Source organism: Neomonachus schauinslandi, chromosome 8, assembly GCF_002201575.2.
Source record: "Neomonachus schauinslandi chromosome 8, ASM220157v2, whole genome shotgun sequence".
NCBI classification, from domain to species: Eukaryota; Metazoa; Chordata; class Mammalia; order Carnivora; family Phocidae; genus Neomonachus; species Neomonachus schauinslandi.
Window position 1 is genome coordinate 9,102,493 of NC_058410.1, and position 20,868 is coordinate 9,123,360.

Here is a 20,868-nt window from a genome sequence, read left to right on the forward strand (position 1 = left end):
CAAATAAATCTTTAAAAAATGATATAAAGTGTAACATGTAGATACCTGAAACATGAAAGTTCTTTGGAAATCCCAAGACCCAGCTTCCATGTTAATGCCCTGCCCTATTTTATTTTATTTTATTTTATTTTTTTAAAAGATTTATTTATTTGAGAGAGAGAGAATGAGAGACAGAGAGCAGGAGAGGGAGGAGGGTCAGAGGGAGGAGAAGCAGACTCCCCGGCGAGCAGGGAGCCCGATGCAGGACTCGATCCCGGGACTCCAGGATCATGACCTGAACCGAAGGCAGAAGCTTAACCATCTGAGCCACCCAGGCGCCCTGCCCTATTTTATTTTTTAAAGATTTTATTTATTTGAGAGACCAGGAGGGCTACGAGTGCGCCCACATGCCCTGGAGCACATGAGCAGGGGTGAGGGGCAGAGGGAGAGGGAGAAGCAGACTCCCCACTGAGCAGGGAGCCTGACTTGAGCCAAAGGCAGAAGCTTAACTTCTGAGCCACCCAGGCGCCCCAATGCCCTGCCCTGTTATTGTCTGCTGCACATTGAGAATTTAAGAAAGGAGGTGAGGGGTATGTAGTGCTGACTTTTATAATTAAGTTACCTTCAAAATTCCTTAAAGTGATACTGAATTCATTGTTAAAATGAGGTAGGTGCCCACCCGATGTTGTCACAGCGCTCTTGGAGTAGGAGGCAGTGGCCTGGCATACCCACCCCCATATTTCCATGTTAAAATTTAAACTCAGGTTTCCTAAAACTAAGGACTGTGCTTAGCTGAACTGAGAAGCTCGACTTGGTTTATAATGGAGTTGAACTGGCTCATTTGTCATTGAACTCTCTGGTTATGACCTTACTTTTCACCTGGGCAAATGCTGACCAGTGACTGCTTTTTTTATACCCCCATCTGGGAGGAATGGGGGGGGGGGGCACTGGATTGCTTTAATCCAGAAGGATAATGACCCAGCCTGAGGCACTAGATTGTGGCAGTTTCATTTGGTTTCTTGATAGATACTCCCTATAGGACATTCTCATTGTTCCATTAACTGTTAGCATCAGCCCACATGTAGCCAAGTTTGAATTGTCCTGCTGGGGAAGTGACCATCACCACCAGGAACAGAGTATCTGGAGCTGCGTGATGGGCACCAGGAGACCAGAGAACAGCCACCCCCAACATCACCCAGTCCTCTGTGACTTTCAGTACTTACTCCCAGGAATAGTGGGAGCACCCATCCATGACCCCTAGGAAGGTTATAGGAGTTACTGAGAACTGTGTGTCAGCACTTTGACCTCTGTAGAAGTGCTATATAGTGGTTATCAGAGTTGTCACAAGTGGACTCTTGTCAGCCCTAACATTTGATGATTTTATTATTCCTATTACTAGGCAATAAAAGGCTAGTACATTGTCCTAGTTTTGTATAACTGTTTGAAAACTTTATCACAGCATGAGCTTTATATCTCTTCTACCCATCTGTCTTCAATGGTTTGTGGTGCTACAGACAAAATGGTGATACACAGAATTTTTACTGAACTACCTGACCATTTTTGTTCTAATTAATTCCATACTTTTACATTTGCAAAGCTAGGTGACCAGTTTTCTTTGGCCTCTGAAAATTTTCCTGTGCCTGACAATCAAGCCATTTTGTTCACCGCCACTCTCAGTTTCTTTATTCTTGAAGGAGAAGAGCATATAAAATGATGTGATTGGGTATAGTTTACCTGTTACGATAGAGGAGCTTGAAAGAAAAGAATAGCAGTATTGTCAGTCTCCTTTGATTTACAGACTTGCCAGTATCTTAGTAGTGAGATGTATTCATACTGTTACTTCCACGTTCTCTAAAGGTCAGTAAACTCAAGAAGTCTGGTGTTAAGAGCTAGCACTTAAACATACATCTCTGGAATTTTAAACTGTGAGCCCAGCCTGCTCTGAGCATGTGGTGACACGTGGCTCCTGCAGGTGGGGAACGTTCAAGTAGGGACCCCTGCCTCCCCTGCTCTGACTAGGGACCCGGGGTATTGGTGCTCATGCCAGTGCAGTATCCGGTCCCTGTGGCCTTGACTCCAGTGTATGCAAAATCGTATTTTAAGGACCTCATTTGTATTTTACTTGTCTTCTCTCTGTACAGCAGTCTTTTGCTGTGTTGGTAAATACCTCCCTATAGCAACATGTTGGTTTTCCTTTGGGCCTCCATTCTTAAAGGATGGTGTACAACAACAGGGTGGTTTCTGGACTGTCTTTCTTGAATAAAAGTTGGGATCCTCTAAATTATATGCTTATTAGAAACTATAACAATGTAAAATACGGTCAATGGATTTTCAATGGCAACTACTTCTGTATAATTTTGTTGTTTATATAAAACATTGTTACTGGGAGCAGCAATGCCCATTTAGGACAAACATTTTACATCATAGGTAGAAACAAAGTTTCTTTTCTTTTTTTTTTTTTAACAAAGTTTATTTTCAATAGTAGCCTTTACTTTGACCCCCTAAAAAGAGCTGGTGATAGGAGGGAGAACTAAAAAATAAAATCCACTTGCCTTTGTGGTTTTCGAGCTGTGCTGTCCTTGGCTGAATTTACATGTCCGCATTTCTGCACTAAGCTGATTAAGGTTTGCTAAGTTCATGGTAATGTCTTTACAGAAGTTGGTTGTTTGTTAGCCAGTCATTGTGAAAAATGACCACTGCATGTCATAGCTGATGTTATGACTTATTAAGTTGGAGTCTTGTTTATAATGACTTGATTTTTATCTTGAAGATAAGATCAGGATCCAGAGAGACTACCAAACCAGGGGTCCATCTGTTGGGATATGGAGTATATGGGATATGCAAGCCTAAGTCTGTAACTGTACTCTAGTCCTAGTGAAAAATCTAGTAAAGATATTTTCACATAATGGATTATAAACAGTAACAGTAAATGCATTAATTTTGCCAAAAGGCGTTGTGGCTTTTTGAATGTTCAGGAAAGTAATCTCTTTTCCTGATGAGAGCGGTGGCTATCCCGGGGTGGCCTCACCTGTGAGCTTGGTAGAGCTGTAGACCTATGGGTTCCATCCTAACTTACTGAGTCAGACTCTCTGGGTCTGGGGCCCAGAAAACTGTCAACAAGCTCTTTAGGTGATTCTTCTGCATGTTCAGGTTTGAGAACCACTGCCTCAGAGGAGCACTGAGGGCCCAGGGGGAATAGTTTATAAGGTGCGGCTGGCTTGTTTTCCTAAACCATTACTAAGGGACACCAGACTTCATAAAACATGTCTGATATTGCCACGTTTCTTTGTGCAGCAATGGACAGGGCTCTGGAGGCGTTTATATTAATCCAGGCAAGTCCAAAATATAAAGGTGTAGTATTCATTTTAACAAATATATATATGTATATGTTATATATATGGGGTGTGTGTGTGTGTGTGTGTGTACTTAAATTGAGTGCTGACTAGCTATAACATGCCCAGCACCATCGAAGTTAAATGTGGAACAGAAGACTCATCCCCTGCTTAAAAATTAGGGAAAGAATATGATTTACTTGGGAGAACCCTGAACAAGAGCCTGGGTTCTCACCTCTGTTCCTTGGTGGGACAGCTCTCGGTGCTCTTCCCTCATTTGTGAAGTGAAGGAGTGAACTAGAATTCATGATGGCTGGAAATACTGCTGGCTTTGGGAGAGTATAAGCGTGGGAACTAGGAGTCTGTTTTTTCCTGTGTTCACATCAGTTTGTTTGGCGACTGGGACCTTCTTCCTGAAAGCAGAATATTTTCATTTACAACTAAAAACAGTAAACAACTAAAAACAGTAAAATTGAATTTATTTTTGAGGGACGCCTGGGTGGCTCAGTGGTTAAGCGTCTGCCTTTAGCTCAAGTCGTGATCCCGGCGTCCTGGGATCTAGCCCCGCATCTGGCTTCCTGCTCAGCGGGAAGCCTGCTTCTCCTTCTCCCGCTCCCCCTGCTTGTGTTCCCTCTCTTGCTGTGTCTCTCTCTGTGTTAAATAAATAAAATCTTTAAAAAAAAAAAAATCCATTTTTGAGTTGCCTGGCTTGCTCAGTCAGTGGAGCATGGGACTCTTGATCTTAGTTGTGGGTTCAAGCCTCACATTGGGTGTAGCGATTACTTAAAAATAAAATCTTTTAAATCATTTTTCTTTCATCTTTGTTTCCTCCTAAAGAATTTTTATTATCAATTTGAATATCAGATAGTCTAGTTCAATGACATTGTTTTCCAGGTGTTTCACATTCTATAATCACTAAAGCAACATGGACCTAGTTACTAAGATACTCAACCCACATGTCCATCAGCTGATGAATGGATGGATAAAAGTGATAATATCCATACAGTGGACTATCATTTGGCAATAAAAAAGGAGCAAAGCACTGTACAGGCTATCACATGGATGAATCTTGAAAACATGCTAAGTGATAGAAGGCAGTCAAAAAAAAGGCCACATGTGGGCGCCTGGGTGGCTCAGATGGTTAAGCGTCTGCCTTCGGCTCAGGTCATGATCTCAGGGTCCTGGGATCGAGTCCCGCATCGGGCTCCCTGCTTTTTGGGAGCCTGCTTCTCCCTCTGCCTCTCTCTCTCTGTCTCTAATGAATAAATAAATAAAGTCTTTAAAAAAAAAAAAAAAGGCCACATGTTTATAAGAAGTGTTGAGAACAGGGAAATCTGTGGAGACAAACAGTAGATTAGTGGTCCTCGGGGCTGGGGAGGAGAGGAGTATTGGGAGGAGTGACTGCTAATGGGCACCAGGTTTCTTTTAGGGGAATGAAATGTTCTAAAATTAGATAGTGGTGCTGGTTGCATAACTGTGCTGAAAACCACTGAATTGCACGTTTTAAATCGGTGAATTATGTGTAAGTTATAGTTCACCAAAGCTGTTATTAAAAAAGCACATAATGACTCAACATGAAAAATCAAAATACAGTAGTCTCTATAATTATTCAGTTATGTAAACCAAAATAGCATCTCAGAAAACTGTTAAAACGTTATCTGTTGTGCGAATTTTTCCTTGTCCCACTCCCCTACTTCCCCCATTTGTGGGAGAACGTTTACTCTCCTTCCTATCAGAGCATTTCTAAGTATTTGAAAGGTCTTATCCAAATATTTGAAAGCTGTTGGAAGTTGCTGAAGTGGCACCTTTGGAAGAGAGCTGGAATGTTGGAAAACAGCCTTGACATTTTTAAGTGATTATGAAAGATCAAGCTCTCAATGTAATCTTGATGGTGCTTGGATGGTTCTACTCAGACTAATTTTTGAGTAAATGCAGGTGTTGATAGTATTGGGACTAATCTGTTATCAATGAATCCACTGCCTGAAATTCAGACATTCAAAGGCAATCATTTGTATTTCCCTTTCTATCTTAAATGGCTTTCCTACTTCTTAAGTACTAGGAAAATCACTGTCAACTTTCTTACCTGCTGCAGTGTTCTGGCTACAAAAAAAAAAAGAGAGAGAGAGAGAGCTGATTGCCTTGTCTGAGGAGACATACCCACTTGCCTTTCCTATAAAGTTTGTGGAGGAATTGGTCTTTTGAATGTTTCCTTCTTGTCTTGGTCTTTAGTACGGTATGAGTTAATTCTGTAAAACTTGTGATTAGAGAGGTAATCTTAAACCGAGTTTCTTTAAAGTATCTCAGAAGGAAATGGGCACTTCCCAAAGGAAAAATTACATGACTAGATTTATTTACCAAAACAAAGGAAAGAACTGGGAGGTAATTTGGCAGCCCAAAACTCAGTAGTCACACATGGGTTAGAAGTAAAACACAGTATTTCATTGTCAGCTCTTTTTCATATCTCTGAGACTCTTAGAAGGCATTTTAGATACTATTTTGATAAAATTAAACTGGGAAGGGGCATCTGGGTGGCTCAGTCGTTAAGCATCTGCCTTCGGCTCAGGTCATGATCCCAGGGTCCTGGGATCGAGCCCCGCATCGGGCTCCCTGCTCAGCAGGAAGCCTGCTTCTCCCTCTCCCACTCCCCCTGCTTGTGTTCCCTCTCTCTGTCTCTCTTTGTCAAATAAATAAAATCTTAAAAAAAAAAAACTGGGAAGATTTCAGAAACCATGTTTTCTCTACTGGTCCTTTGGGATACTCCGTGGAAGAAACTTCTGTGGCTAGAATGGTCCCAGGGAATCCTAACTAGGACAGCATCCTGGGATTTTGTAACAAAGACATTAACACAGCAAAAACACTCAAAAGTCTTTCTGTTAAAGAAAGAAAAAGGAAACAGAACCAACCTTAACTTGTGTGACTTCAAAATACCCCTTTTTATCACCTCTTTGTCCCTCTCCCTGTGAAGGTCAGATGATGTTCCAGAGAACAGCACAGCCACTGACTTGGATGGTGTCAGAAGCCATTCAGATAATTTTTAAGTCCTAGAATGTTACATTTGGGAGATCCCTTAGAGATAAAACGTTTCCAGTTACAGTACTTCATTCTACAAATGAGGGGAAGTGGCTTTCTGCAAGATACGGACCACTGGGCAGGGGCTGGCTGGGATGCCTAGGGAGGTGGGTCCTGGCCGCCTACCTGCCGTTAGGCCTGTGCTCATGATTGCTCAGTTGTTTGGGGGGAGTAAGCAAAGGGAACAGAGGATTTATTTTTGTTTTAAAAGTATAAATTGTTACTGAGTTTACTTAAAAAACAGATTGTGGTTTAACACCTTTACCTTCTCTTATTGGAAAGAGAGATGTCTGTTGCATTGGAGCAGTAAAACCTGTACTACTGTGTTCAGCCAGAATTGCGTTTTCCCTCCTGGAAATGCGAAGACAGGCGTGAGCTTGTCTTTTGCCCATGAAGACGATCTCCTGGCCAGCTTCTAATAGTACCACAGTTAGCTGTTTTTCTCATGAGTCTTCGTGGTCCATCCACACCTTCCCTAAGAGGAGTCATCGACCTGCCTGTTCTCATGGCTCCAGCTTTAATTGCACCCCCACACCTCCCCTTGTGCTGTTGGACTCTAGACCTAGCATTTCAGCGGCAGAAGGGCCTCAGGACTTCTAGTCCAAACCTTTGGTTTGCAGTTGAGGGGGGTGAGGCCCAGTGGGGGGAAGTCCTCAGGCTGCAGCATGAGCTCTCAAACCCAGCCCTGGCTGTGTTCTCTTGCCTCTGGTTCAGTGATCCCTCAATTCAGCTGGTCCTCACTTGCATGGCTTTAGATTCTTGGGCTAAGGCCCAGAAACTCGGGTATTTGAAAGGCTGCTCTGGGGCCCATTTGGAAACAACTATGATGAATAGAAGCTATTTGATGCCCATCTCTGTTTGCTGTGACTCCCTTTGTCACAGGGCCCCCCTGGTGCCTGGGGCACCCGGTAGGTATTTGGTCCTTGTAGAGTGAGTGAGCCCCAAAGGTATGCCAGTGCCCACTAACTGGGGCAGGCTGGGAACAGTGAAATGAAGCTATTATGGTTCATTGGCTTGTAGTGTCACAGTCTTGAGCTGAGCTAACCCGTAAGAACAGCAAAGAGAATTTTTTAAAGAGTAGATTATTAAGCAGAGGGAGGACAGAGACAGCATTAGAGTTAGGTTTTCATTAACTTCATTAACTAAGGCAAAGATAGGTTTATGTATTAAATTCCCATATCAAATAACCTATGCATTCTCTAGGGGTGTGGTGCATGTACCCGTTCAGTATACTGTTCAGTAGTCATGGTCGTGGAAAAAAAAAAAAAAAGCATGCATGGCATTTTGCTGAGATGTAAGAATTTTTACTGGCAACTTTTGTTCTTGTTTTAGAAATAAAACTTAAGTTCATTCCGATTTTTGTTTTTAAAACCTTTCTCTCGGGCACCTGGGTGGCTCAGTCATTAGGCGTCTGCCTTCGGCTTGGGTCATGATCCCGGGGTCCTGGGATCGAGCCCCACATCGGGCTCCTTACTCAGCGGGAAGCCTGCTTCTCCCTCTCCCCCTGCTTGTGTTCCCTCTCTTGCTGAAGATACAAACCAGCAGCATATACTGATATTCTGTTTTACTGAAATGAAAATACAACTCCTCTACTAAGCTAGTTCACTGGGACAAAAGAAGAAAGATTTTTCTGCTAAATATGGCCAATTTGGAAAATAGGCATTATACTCATTAGAACCTCATTTCCCTGCATGGGTTCAGGCATCTTCATTAACGTGTTGTGACTTGGTCTAACAAGTTCTCGTATTCTAAAATTCTGACATAGTATATAGCAGGAGGACGACCTCATTATTTTTAATCTGTGGAGTTTAAAAACCTGTTGTTAACTCCATTATCTAACTTATTTATGAATTCCCATTACACATAGTGGGGTACAGTTAGGTCTGATTCCTTCTATGTTCTAACATTTCAGGACTTTCGGTGTGGCTTTGTCTTTTAGCTTCAGTTGGGGTAGCATGTGGAGGAGACCTGAATTAAAAGTACCATCTGCACTGTCAGCCGCAGTGGGGTGTGTGGGTGTGGGTGTGGTGGACGTACATGAGCAAAACTAAACTTTAATCACCATCGTCCTCCCCAAACAAAGCAGAATGTTTAAAAGGTTTTCAGCGTTTTGTCAGGCCTAAGAGAAACACTGCCTTTGGGGTTCGATTTTCAGTGACTAACTGCATATTCTGTATACACACCTGTAGCACATGTTACTATGGGATCCTGTTGCCTTCAGCAAATAGTTGCCTTTGATGAGAAGTGTGATCTGGGGGTAATTACCAAGGCAATAAAAATTGCAAAACACACATTCTTTCTCCCAGCCTTTGCACCCGGTTGGGGTGTGTGGGGGGGGTAGGTTTAAGCCTGTGGACGTCTGGTTTCTTGGTAGGACCATCCTCACATTTATCGTGCTGGACCGTACAAGCCCACTTTATTTCTGTGGCCCTGTTGCAGATACGAGTGTCAGCTTCCATCAAAACAGTTGCTTTCCATGAAAACTCAAGACAAAGATAATTAAAGGGGTGGGGGGCGCCTGAGCAGCTTAGTTGGTTAAGTGTCCGACTCTTCATTTCAGCTCAGGTCTTTGCTCTAAGCATGGAGCCTGCTTAAGATCCTTTCCCTCTCCCTCTGCCCCTCCCCACCCTGTTTGCTCACCTGAGCTCTCGCACACGCCCTCTCTGTGTCTCAGAAAAGAGTTGGGATTTAGATAGGTTTCCTTAATTGCTAAAATCTGATTTATTTTTTAATATATTTTTTAAAGATTTTATTTATTTATTTGACACAGAGAGATAGCAAGAGAGAGAAAGAGCACAAGCAGGGGGAGCGGCAGGCAGAGGGAGAAGCAGGCTTCCCACATGAGCAGGGAGCCCGATGCGGGGCTTGATCCCAGGACTCTGGAATCATGACCTGAGCCGAAGGCAGTGGTTTAACCAACTGAGCCACCCAGGCACCCCAAATCTGATTTCTTTTAAAGCCCCTGGATAAGTGGACCAAAATATGTATATAAATGGTCCTGTCATCTGCGTAAATGCTTAATTTTAAACTTTGATACAAGTTTATGCTGTATTTCATTAAAAATCCATAAAATTGAAAATAATCTTAACAGGCTTTATAAACGTGGAACTCTTTAACCTGCTGCTGATGAAGGCAGTGCCCTGCTGTGGTCCTTAGTCTGGGTAGCAACCTCCCTTCTCCTCAGAGCATGTGGAAATGGTAGGGGGCACTTGTAGATTCCCCTGGTGACTGGGGACAGCTGTGTTTAGTAGGTGGGCTCAGGGATGCACTTGAGATAGTCTTGCGGAAGGAACACCTGCACCCAGAGTGCCAGTCGTGCCCCCTGTGGGAAACCTAGTAAGGGTGGTGACCAGTCCAGGACCATGCACAGCTGTGACTCGGAGCAGCTCAGCTGCAGGCCGCCAGCCTACCGTCTCTCATGGGTTGTTTAAGTTCATGAGTTCTCTCATCTCAGCAGATTGTAGAGCTATATATTGATAAAATTAACTTGACTTTAATTTTAGGGGCATTTTTGAAAATAAAAATTCTGATGTGTCCCCAAATCAGATCTGGGAATTACTCCTTTTGACAGGGCCAGGGGACCAAACAATGGAGAAAAACCTATTTGTTTCCTGTTGTTTGTCCCAGTTTTGTTATTGCAGTGCCAGAAAAACTCAACCTGATCGTTAGGCTTGCCATCTTTGTTTGAGGTAATATACCAGGCTTCATGATAGCCTGTGGGTGTTGGAGCTCCCAGAAAGAATTCTCTGGGAAGACCAGACCCGCTAGAACTGGGCAGGATGGCCACATTGGAGCAGTGGATAGCAGATTAGGTCTCACGGTGGCAGATGTAGTTTATAGAGGTTACGCAGACCTTTTCATCATACTTAGTTTACTTTTTACAGACTACTGGCTTGTTACATCCATCCTCTTATTTGCTTTTTCAAAGAGTTGTGTTAGCTTTGAGTCAAATGTGAAACTGATTCAAACAATGGTTTTTTCTATATTCCTGTTAATCAGTTTGCAATCAGTTATTCAGCAAAGCGTATCAAAGGCCCTGTATTTGTAAGGCCCCCCCACCCCCAACCTTAGTTTTGGGTGTGATGTGTCGCTGTGAGCTTATGAGTGTGTAATGGAGCTGCATTTGTCTCCTGGAATATTTGACTTTGGAGCTGATTTTTCATTTCTGATATGTGCATTTGGAACCATAATTGAGAAAGCTGTTTATCTTTTATGTTTCATAACAGCCATTTTGTGATTTTTTAAAAAAAAAATTATTGCCAGCATGAAAAAAAAAAGAAACTTAGGTTTTTATATTTTAATACAATTGAAGAATTTAAAATATGCTTTATCTTTTGTAAACTTGAGATCGGAGGGGAGACTTTCTTGAAATTGTGGAAAATTACACCTCACTTCTCTTTACTGTCAGCCAGAGAACCTTTAAAAGACAGTAGATTTATGTCAAAGTATCTCTTAGTTACCAGTCTTGGGGGTTAGAAGAAAAAATCCATGAAGATGGATTTTGTTCCTAAAGTTAGAACTAGTGTGGGCGCCGAATGTGTGCCTTGCGCTGGCCGGACACTTGAACCTCTGTCAGCTAAGCCTTAGTTCTATTACTGTGTTCCCGTGGTATGTACATCCGAGGCAGGGAGAATTTAGGGTACATGTCTATCCAGCTTCTTACATATTTCACTTTAAAAATGGTCAAAAGCAAACACTTCTTAATCTTAAGCATTACTGTTGCTGTGTGGCTGTGGTGTTTTCCTTTGGGACAGTGATGTAAAGTAGATTGGTCTGTCTTTCATATGGCTAGTAAATTTGAGTTTTCTCAAGTGATAAATTTGAAAACTACCTTGCAGTGAATTTTTTAAACAAACTTGATGGGAATTAGAGACCTTTTTAAGGCCCCTCTTCACCCCCACTTCAGTTCCTTGTGAGCTGACCATCCCATGATGCGTCCATCCCCACATTTTACTTCCGTCCTCTGCCTAGAGGCTCTCACAGGTTTGCAGTGAGGGCATGTATACCATTTTGCTTTTCATGTCTTTCATTCCTGAAGCAGTTTTCCATGTTTCTACCTTCTTCATAATTGGCATTTTAAATTACTATAGGATATGCTCTTTGATGGGTCTTTAGTCATCTGACCATTTCTCTTTTCACTAGTTTCCAGTGTTTCTAAACATGCTGGTATGTTGTTCCTTCTCTCCTTTCACTTACTGTCTTGGTCTGAATTCTTGAGGAGGCTCACCACCCCACTGGTGCCTTCCTTGGCTGTCGTGAAGGTCAATACAAGCTGGTACATGGAAAAATATGTTAATGGTTATCAAAGTATTCTGTAGAAAAACAGCCTAGACTGAAGTGTGAATATGCTTTAAAGCAAAGAGGGCATACATTTGAGTCCAAACTGTGCAATGCTGAGACTCAGCAGCTGTCTACCGTTGGCTTCCGTGTGTGTGTGCATGTGTGTGTTGTGACAGCATGAGAATGGATGGAATTTACTCTTGCCGTGTTGCTAAGTAGCTTAGAGTTTTTGCAGAAGGCTCAGATTATTAGGAGAAAGGAACACTCAGTTAAGTATAATGCATTTTGTTCTCTTTTTAGATCAATGTCCGAGTTACCACCATGGATGCGGAGCTGGAGTTCGCCATCCAGCCAAATACAACAGGAAAACAGCTTTTTGATCAGGTTGGTCTCTGTGAGCTTAGAGAGAGAACTCCCATTTAGGAAAAATTTTTTTGCAAATCTGAATAATTTTGCTGAGTGTATTGGTTTGCTCCTTACTTCTCTTTGTAGAGGAGGACATTTTCCCCTCCTTCCAGGGGTTCACACTGTTGTAAAAACTCTGCAGGAGTAGAGTGTTCACAGCCCTGTGAGAGGAAATTTAGGGAATGCTCTGAAGTCTTTATCAGCATAGTGCTACGTCCAAAAGCTCTGGCTCCCATCCCTCACTCCCAGGGGTCTTCATGGTCACTGCAGCCATCTCCTGCCATCTGGTCAGCAGGTCACAGTACGGCGAGGGCCAGACACTGCTTGAGGGCCCAGCTGGAACCGGGCAGGCCATAGGTTCCATGTCCAACTGCAGCATCTGTGAACTCTCAGGTGTCAGCAGATGCTCTTCCTTGAGCTGGGCAGTAGAGCACAACTACATTCCTGAATATTTCTTCCTGAGACCTGAAGGTGAATGCAGAGTTTTGATAATCATGAGCCACCAGGAAAGCTGTGATAATTCTTCCATGGAACAGTTCCAAGTTTTAGAACAAGATCTGCCTCTCTGAGCTGAGTAAATTCTGCTCTGGGGCCAAGGATCCAAGAGGGCAGCAGGAGCAGACTGAGTTTACAAGTCCCTTGAGCTGTAGCCTGCCTCCCTGAGAGGTCCCACTGATCGGAAAGGTGATGTTCTGTACCCTAGCACCAAACCCAGAAATGGGGGTGGGTGCTGATGGGAAATGTGGGAGATAGAATTCCAGCAAATGTAAAAGGTGTTGGTGATTCCCTGCCGTGCTTGATGATCCCTCCTTCTCTTACCCCCACAGTGAGCACCTAGTAGGTTAATTCTCCACCTCCCTTCCCCCGTGTGCTGGGCCAGCTGTGTCCAGCAGCCCCAGGAGCCAGCACTGGTGCGGTGTGTCCCCCCTGGGCCTCCTGCGATAGGCGGGGACACCTCCTCAGCTCTCCTTGTGCTGCTGTGGCGAGCTCATCCCTGGCTCTGCCTCACCCTCTAAGGATAAAGGCATCTACTGCTCTGGGTGAGGCTGGACTTGGGGCAAAAATCTAAAGGTTTCTCGGGAAAGATAATCCGGAAGTAAGTTAAATGGAGCCAGCTGAGTGCCATGTGGGTCAGTGGTTAGAACAGGGATGGGTAGGAGACCCTCGGTCACCCCAGAGTTCTTATCTGTAAATGAGAGCTGGGCTGTCCTCAAGCAATTTTTAGAGCAGAGTTGGAAACTCTAGGTTAGGTAGATGATAGAGTTTTGATGTCTCAGCCATTTAGCTGCCCTTGCCTCCGTCTGCCTTGTTCCATTCACGTGTTGCTTCTCAGAAATTGTGTGAAGAAGCCATCAGAAGAGTCTGTGGTACTTCCGCAAGATAGAACGGCCACTACCTCTTAGAAGATCCTTGTCTGCTCCTTGGGGTCCTTTGGAAGCAGGGAGGGAATGGAGAGATTGGGAGAGGCCTGCCCTGTTCTTTCAAATACTCCCCTCGGATGGTTCAGTTCTACAGACATTTTTAACTGCACACTCTTGTGCTAGGCACAGAGCTGCATACTGCACAGGATTATCTCCACTTCTTGATCCAGGGTGCCATATTGATAGAACTCTACATGTTCCTAAATGCTGAGTAATTACATCTAGTTTGGTGTTCAGATTGGTTTTAAGCCAGGTATTTTTCTAATATTAGATTATCTGCTTACCATAGCATGGAGCTGTGGATTAATAGGTGTACAAAAAGTGGACCCTGAACTCAATCAGTAGATAGGGGATAGGGGTTATTTAAAAAGTGCTAACCACATAAATCCAGTCAACAGGCCAAGATTTGATAAGCTCTGTATCTAAATTATTCCAAAGCTCATTAGTCCCATCAACGATCCTATTCAAGCACCTGTTATTATTCCCCACCCCAGAAAGTCAAGCCCCCTGGTTCCGTGTGCTAAACAACAAGCAGGGCCACATCCCACTTTGACCTCTTTGTTCCCAAGTCGTGTTTCCTGCCTGAATCTCCGCCAACCTCCCAAGACAGGTAATGAAATTCCACCACCGATCAGTTAATGGAAAGGGAAGTAGTGGGAGACAGAAAGATCCTGAACTCCACCTTCAGCCATGAGACCTGGATCACAAAGCTCTCTGTCAGAGTTCACTTTTAATTTCTTTACAGTTCGGTGTACCTGTCCTAAAAAGTACCACATAATCTGAGAAGCCTAAGGCTAGAGCAGACCTGGGAAACTGCTGTCTGTATGTCATAAGTGAGGACATCAAGGCCCAGAGAGAGAAGAGAATTGCCCAAGGTTCTGTAGCTTGCCGGGGCTGGGGCAGGGGTTTGCTCCACAGTGTCCAACCCTACTTACGCTTGTCTTTTTGAAGATCCATTTGTTGATCCTTCCACATCCTTCCAAGATAGCACATGACGCAGAGAACATCCCACCTTCCTGTGTGTGGGTGGTCAGGACAGTTCCTCAGTGGATGCCCTGGGTGCTTTCTGGGGCTCCTTCCCCATACCCCAACCAGGCTGGGCATGTTTTCTTAATGTCTTCAGAGTCTGTGTCCTTTTCTCTGTTGCTCACCTGATGACCTTCTAGGTCTGGGAAGGTTGTTCATGGGCCAAACTACTAGTCCCTAGAATATGGTCCTTAAATGGAATGGGTTGAAAGAGACTTTAGAGGTGAGTTAGTCAGAACCCTTCTCTCCCAACCCATGAGTTACTTCAGTCTCTTCTGCAAAAACTGGCCCAACTCCACCCCAGGGCTCTTGCTTTATCTGCGCCTAGATACTAGTCCAGGGATCTGACGGAGGGCCCAAGCAGTGCCTTCCCGCTGCCAAAATTCCTGAGGTGGCGAGAAGGGTGTGACTCAGTGTGCCTATTGTTTCCATCATCAAAGCATATGTTCCAGCTGTCACTTCAGATTGAGCCAAGTTGACCTGTCCCTGCATTTTCCTTTCCAAAACTGCCATTTAAAACACCGCTGAGGCAGAGATAAAGGAATAGACCCCACACCTGTTCACATTGTGCTTTCATGATGTATATCAGCTTTAGGGTAAACTAAGGACGTTGGAGGGAATGGTGAGGCGCATTTTTCCAAGAATATTGGATTTCCCCATAAGGAGGACTTAGGCATTGATTTTTAGATGGACTGAATGAAAGCAGGTTAATTCAATTGTGCCATTTCGAGGAAGACACAGGATTAGAAGTAAGGCTTTGAAACACGCTGCAGACAGTTACCTTCCTATGTGATGGAAGATGCCACGGAGACATTTGGCAGATCGGGGCGCCCAGGGACAGGCTTTTCACTGAGTGAGTGAGAGCCCTGGGTTATGTCCATGGCGTGGTTCCAGGATCTGTGATCTGTTTCGTCAAGGGGGCTGGCCACATCATAGCAGAGGTAAAGAGGCATCTGTGCTGTGGCCATGGAAATCAGCGAGGGTCTGACTGGGATGGGGAGGGGAGACAAGCAGACAGGAAATCATTTCAAACTGGTTAGGACCCAGACTAAGGCTAAGTTCGGTGGATGGAGTACAGGACTAGATTGCTTATGAATGTGGGGCTTTCCTATACAATTTTGAAACAACCCAAGAGGAAGGCAAGGCAGGTTTTATATCCAAATGTTGAGATGGAGGTTTACAGGGAGAAATTAGCAGGATAGGGTACAGAAAACCTGGTCTTCATATCAGCTACCCTAACAAGACCTAGGCAGGGTTCACAAGAGACTTGGAGTTAGCACAGAACAGTCCAAGTTCTTCCACATCATCCCATGATGGAGCCTGCCTCCCACTCTTTGGGGGAGTGAGGGAACCAATGAACGGGTCCATCTTTGGTGTATGGTGAACAGGCTCTTGGAGCTCCACAAGCATCTGGTCCCCCAGTGGATGAGAAAACAGGCTCAGAGCAGGAGTTTATTTGGAATTTCAGATTTTATTTTAAGCAAGTGCTCCAGATACCTGATTGGTCATTTCTCATGTGTTCAGACCTCTTTCCCTTTAAATGTGATAGAAGCCATATATTTGAAGAATGATAACCTTCTTATAAAGGCTTAGCATTGTATGTCATGGGATTTAAACTATGCAGCAAAGCACTGGGACTCGTTAGACATCATCACAACTAAGTGTCCCCAGCGGGTTGCTTTTCTGTTTCTAAGACACAAGAATAACCAGTGGGATTCTGTCGTGGAGAATTTTATTATTTATTTTAAAGATTTATTCATTTAGTTGAGAGAGCGTGTGTGCACACGCCCACACGAGCAGGGGGAGAGACAGAGGGAGAGAGAGAATCTCAGGCTCCCTGCTAAGTGCAGAGCCTGACGTGGCCTGAGAGCCCAACCTGAGCTGAAATCAAGGATGCCCAACCAACTTGAGTCACCCAGGTGCCTCGGAGGAGAATTTTTTTTTTTTTTTTAAAGATTTTATTTATTTGACAGAGACACAGTGAGAGAAGGAGCACAAGCAGGGGGAGTGGGAGAGGGAGAAGCAGAGTCCCCGCTGAGCAGGGAGCCCAGTGCGGGGCTCGATCCCAGGACCCTGGGATCATGACCAGAGCCGAAGGCAGACGCTTAACGACTGAGCCACCCAGGCACCCCTCTGAGGAGAATTTTAAAATAACAAAATTCTTGCTATGACCTTGGGTTGAATTCTGCCTTCCTATATCAGAATTTCAGATTTCTGGAGGTTGGGAGAATGCTAGACCCCTTGGCATGTGTGAAGCATAACTCCCCGACCTCCCCAGTTTCCCTGGAAGCTTGCCGCCATCCGTTGCCCACCTTTCCAGGGGCTGCTGTTTCTCTCTTCTTAGTTAAGCAGAGGCCTGGGCCAACTGACTGGGAAGCAGGGACAGGCAACCAGAGGAGACCCAAGTGTTGCTTTGCTTCACTTGGTGACTTTCAACCCCTTTTTCACGTGGGCACACGTGAAAGGAGACATTCACGCCTGGGATGCACACTTGCCCTGGTGTCACCTGGGGGTGCCTGATGAGTGCTTACTCTAACTCAGCTGGTTGTCTTCACTTGGAAAAGCTAGTGGAGAACGGAGAAGTAGGGGTGTGAATGTATAAGATCTTAAGATTTTCTGAGATTTAAAGTTAATCCTGAATCTGCTCGTGTATGTTAAAAATAATTGTTCACGGCTTTGGGGGAATAGCCTCTGTTAGTAATAGGTTGGGATTCCTGTTGGGATGGTGTAGGAGAGGCATGCTCGGTGTGACGGGGCGGCCAGCACCTCGCTCTCCTGGCTGCTTCAGTCCCTGCCCCGCTGTCTCTCTCACGCAGGTGGTTAAGACCATCGGCCTTCGGGAAGTGTGGTACTTTGGCCTCCAGTATGTGGATAATAAAGGATTTCCTACCTGGTTGAAACTTGATAAAAAGGTAAGTCAGAGTTAACTATTTACAGGCTGTTGTTTGATTGTTGGTCTGCTCTGTTAACTTTGAAACTGGATTGTTTTTTGTTCTTGTTATTTGTGTAAAAGTTTTTACAGACAAAAAAAGTTGCAGGTTTCCAGTAAATGGGGGATACTGGTTGGAAGTTAGATCCTGGCATTTCTCCTTCCTGCTCACTCATTGGGGCATATGATGGTTAATTGCTTAGCTTTTAGTTGACCTTAGTTTCTTTTTCCCCAATGAGATTGTTAATCTTATAAACCATGAATCCACTGTTTTATAAGAACCGGTTATTGCTTTGTTTGAACCTGTGTTAGGTTATCTTCCGGCTCCAAAGACTGAATAATTCCATTAACAACTGTAAAGAAAAGCAATAAGTTTAAATGTGTTTTCTCCACACAATTTGAAAATGTCCCTTCTCCCAAACCTGTGCCTTCTTCCCATATTACTATAGTAAGTGTGGGGGCCATTAGGGAAGGGAGGGGACATGAGTAGTTTTAAATGGAAGTTCCAGGGGCCCCCAGCTTGACTGGCCACGGGGGCAGATGCCAGGTTCACAGGTCCCTAAGCAGGCTGCTTCTAGATCTGAGTTCTCTGGAATTGGGAGCACCTCCCCAGTAGGTAGCGGCCGGCGCTCGTGGCTTGGCGGGTCACCAGCGGGCTGCTGCTGGACTTCAGCGGGCCTTTTCTCATCTTAGTCTAAAAGGTGACTTTCGGGCACCTGGGTGGCTCAGTTGGTTGGGCGACTGCCTTCGGCTCAGGTCATGATCCTGGAGTCCCGGAATCAAGTCCCGCATCGGGCTCCCTCCTCGGCGGGGAGTCTGCTTCTCCCTCTGACCCTCCCCGCTCTCATGCTCTCTCTCTCTCTCAAATAAATAAATAAAAATCTTTTTAAAAAAAAAAAAAAAAGGTGACTTTCGAGTAAATGTACCTTCTGAACACTGGCCTGCAGGAGCCCTTTGAGCCAGTGGTGAGGAACTGGTTCGGGGAGGCAGGTCTTGGCGTCCAGGCTTGCAGGCGGCATTTGGGTTTGTGGTGCAGGTGTCGGCACAGGAGGTCAGAAAGGAGAACCCTCTTCAGTTCAAGTTCCGGGCCAAGTTCTACCCCGAAGATGTGTCTGAGGAGCTCATCCAGGACATCACGCAAAAGCTTTTCTTCCTCCAAGTGAAGGAGGGAATTCTCAGCGATGAAATTTACTGCCCTCCTGAGACAGCGGTGCTCCTGGGCTCCTATGCGGTGCAGGCCAAGTTTGGAGACTATAACAAAGAAACGCACAAGTCAGGGTACCTCAGCTCTGAGCGGCTGATCCCCCAAAGGTGAGCAGGGGACGGCCAGGCCTGGGCGAGAGCAGTGCTTGCATCCCTAAAGGGCGTAAGTGGTGTGTGTGAGCAGAAGCAGTCAGCAAGCACGAGGGTGCGTGGTCCTTGAGGCCGGGACTCGAGCACTTCCTGCTCTGTGTGCTTAACCAGCACGTGCTGTGGCCTCCAGAGACACTGACCTACCAGAGCCTTCCCCTCGGGCACTGAGCCTCCTCTACGGTCCGTGACGAAGAACCGCAGCAGGAAGGGGGGTCGCTCTCCCCAGGAAGAGCAGCTGTGTTACTGTATACATAATCACACTTCCTGGCTTCCCCTGGTGCATAGACATTGGGCCCTGTTAAATCTGTTTTTATTCACTAATGGTCATATAAATTACCCCTTTTGGAAGAAGAGTCCCCTTACAATATAAAATACCATTTTAAAATTTTTCCAGCAAGACTGGATATGTCTCATTCTAAGTCTTTTAAGTTGTTAATTGTCCAAAATGCTGCATATCAGGAAGTAGAAACACTCTTTGTGGGTGGTTTTATTTGAAAGAAAACTCAAGGTTTGCAGGTGGGTGGGGGCCCGCTGCCTGCCTCTCACGGCCCTTTGTGGTGACCTTCTTGTGCCGCCTTTTTTGCAATTCAGAGTCATGGACCAGCACAAGCTCACCAGGGACCAGTGGGAGGACCGGATCCAGGTGTGGCACGCCGAGCACCGCGGGATGCTCAAGTGAGTGCGGATTGGCTCCTGCCTCTCCAGCGGGTTGCCTTGACATTAACCCCACATAGGGTCCTCAGGGTGGTTAGCTCCCGGAGCCGTTGCCCTGGGCTTCAGCCCGAGCGGGCAGAGCAGTGAAAGGTAACAGTTGCTCAGGAGGTTTCTCTTAAATAAAGCCAGGTGTTCATGTCTGGGGCTAAGAAGCAGTTTAGATTCAGCCTCAGGCCCTAAAGCCTTCTCCCTTGTTTTAGAGGAGAGAAGGTCTTGGGTATAAAACACTTGTTTTAGTCAAGAGGGCAGGAGCATTGTTCACAATGGGAAAAAATTGATCCCAAGTGAGAAACACTTACTATGAAAGAAGCACAAAGGAGGCATGAAGGAGGAACATGATGTGACATGTGGCTATTAGAGGTAAGAAATGGGCAGATTCTCTGTTGCCCTAGAATCCTCACCTGGGGCATTAGCAGCAATTCTGTGCATTCCCCCAACCTTAGAAGTTCATTTATAGTTTGGGCCTCACAGACGTTGCGTCCTTCAGCTCTCATCTGTCCTGAGCGTCTTTTGTGGAGGGAAAGAGCTCAAGGCCTAAGTGGTGGCTGCTAGTGACATGGACAGTGGGAGTCCCTGCAGCAGCATGTGGGTGAGAGAAAGACTGCCTACCAGGACAGTCTAAAAGGAAAACCTCCTGTGTCCAGAGAGAGAACCCAGCATGAGTCTGTTCAGTTCTTTCAGAAGGTCTAGAGTACATCAGTGGTCAGCGTCCAACAGCTCAGGGCCCAGGCGTGAATGGCCAACAGAGGGACAGCACCAAACCCACAGCTGTCAGCCCATCCTGCCAGAGCTGCGGTTTTATGGTTCCGGATACCGCACGCACGAATGACCATGTCCTTGTTTGTTCTCCCTGCTAGGGACAGTGCCATGTTGGAGTATCTGAAGATTGCTCAGGACCTGGAAATGTATGGAATCAACTATTTTGAGATAAAAAATAAGAAAGGAACAGACCTTTGGCTTGGAGTTGATGCCCTCGGACTGAATATTTATGAGAAAGACGATAAGTGAGTTGAACTTTATAATTTCAGTTGGTGGGGGATTGGGGTTGGAAACAAGGGAGACATTGGCAACCATGCATGTGGTTTCTTTTGAAGTATTTCTCTGGTGGCTTACCGGACCAGTGTGTGCATCTTCAAGGGCTTTTCAGCTGTGATGTGGCCACATTTTGTCAGAGGTTGGCTCGAGGTGTGCGCTGTTTGTCTTCTGTCACCATAGCTTGTCCACCAGCTCAGTTCCATGCACTGACCCACAACCCCACAGACCGGAGCTGCAGGAAGACCTCCCCTGCTCTCCGACGGAGGCCCTGCCGCCGGCCGCCCAGGCACCAGCACACCCACAGATCCCACCCAGGCAGCCCTCG

The 20,868-nt window shown here is 45.3% G+C and overlaps 1 protein-coding gene across 1 annotated transcript in view; it reads left to right on the forward strand.

Annotated features, from left to right (window-relative positions):
* The window catches only part of EZR (ezrin), a 52,953-nt gene that overhangs the window by 14,814 nt on the left and 17,271 nt on the right, over positions 1 to 20,868 (forward strand). The window contains exons 3-7 of the mRNA XM_021693661.2: positions 11,961 to 12,044; positions 17,329 to 17,424; positions 18,478 to 18,752; positions 19,386 to 19,469; positions 20,366 to 20,512. Coding sequence (XP_021549336.1) covers positions 11,961 to 12,044; positions 17,329 to 17,424; positions 18,478 to 18,752; positions 19,386 to 19,469; positions 20,366 to 20,512 — 686 coding nt within the window. The remainder of the gene's footprint in view (positions 1 to 11,960; positions 12,045 to 17,328; positions 17,425 to 18,477; positions 18,753 to 19,385; positions 19,470 to 20,365; positions 20,513 to 20,868) is intronic.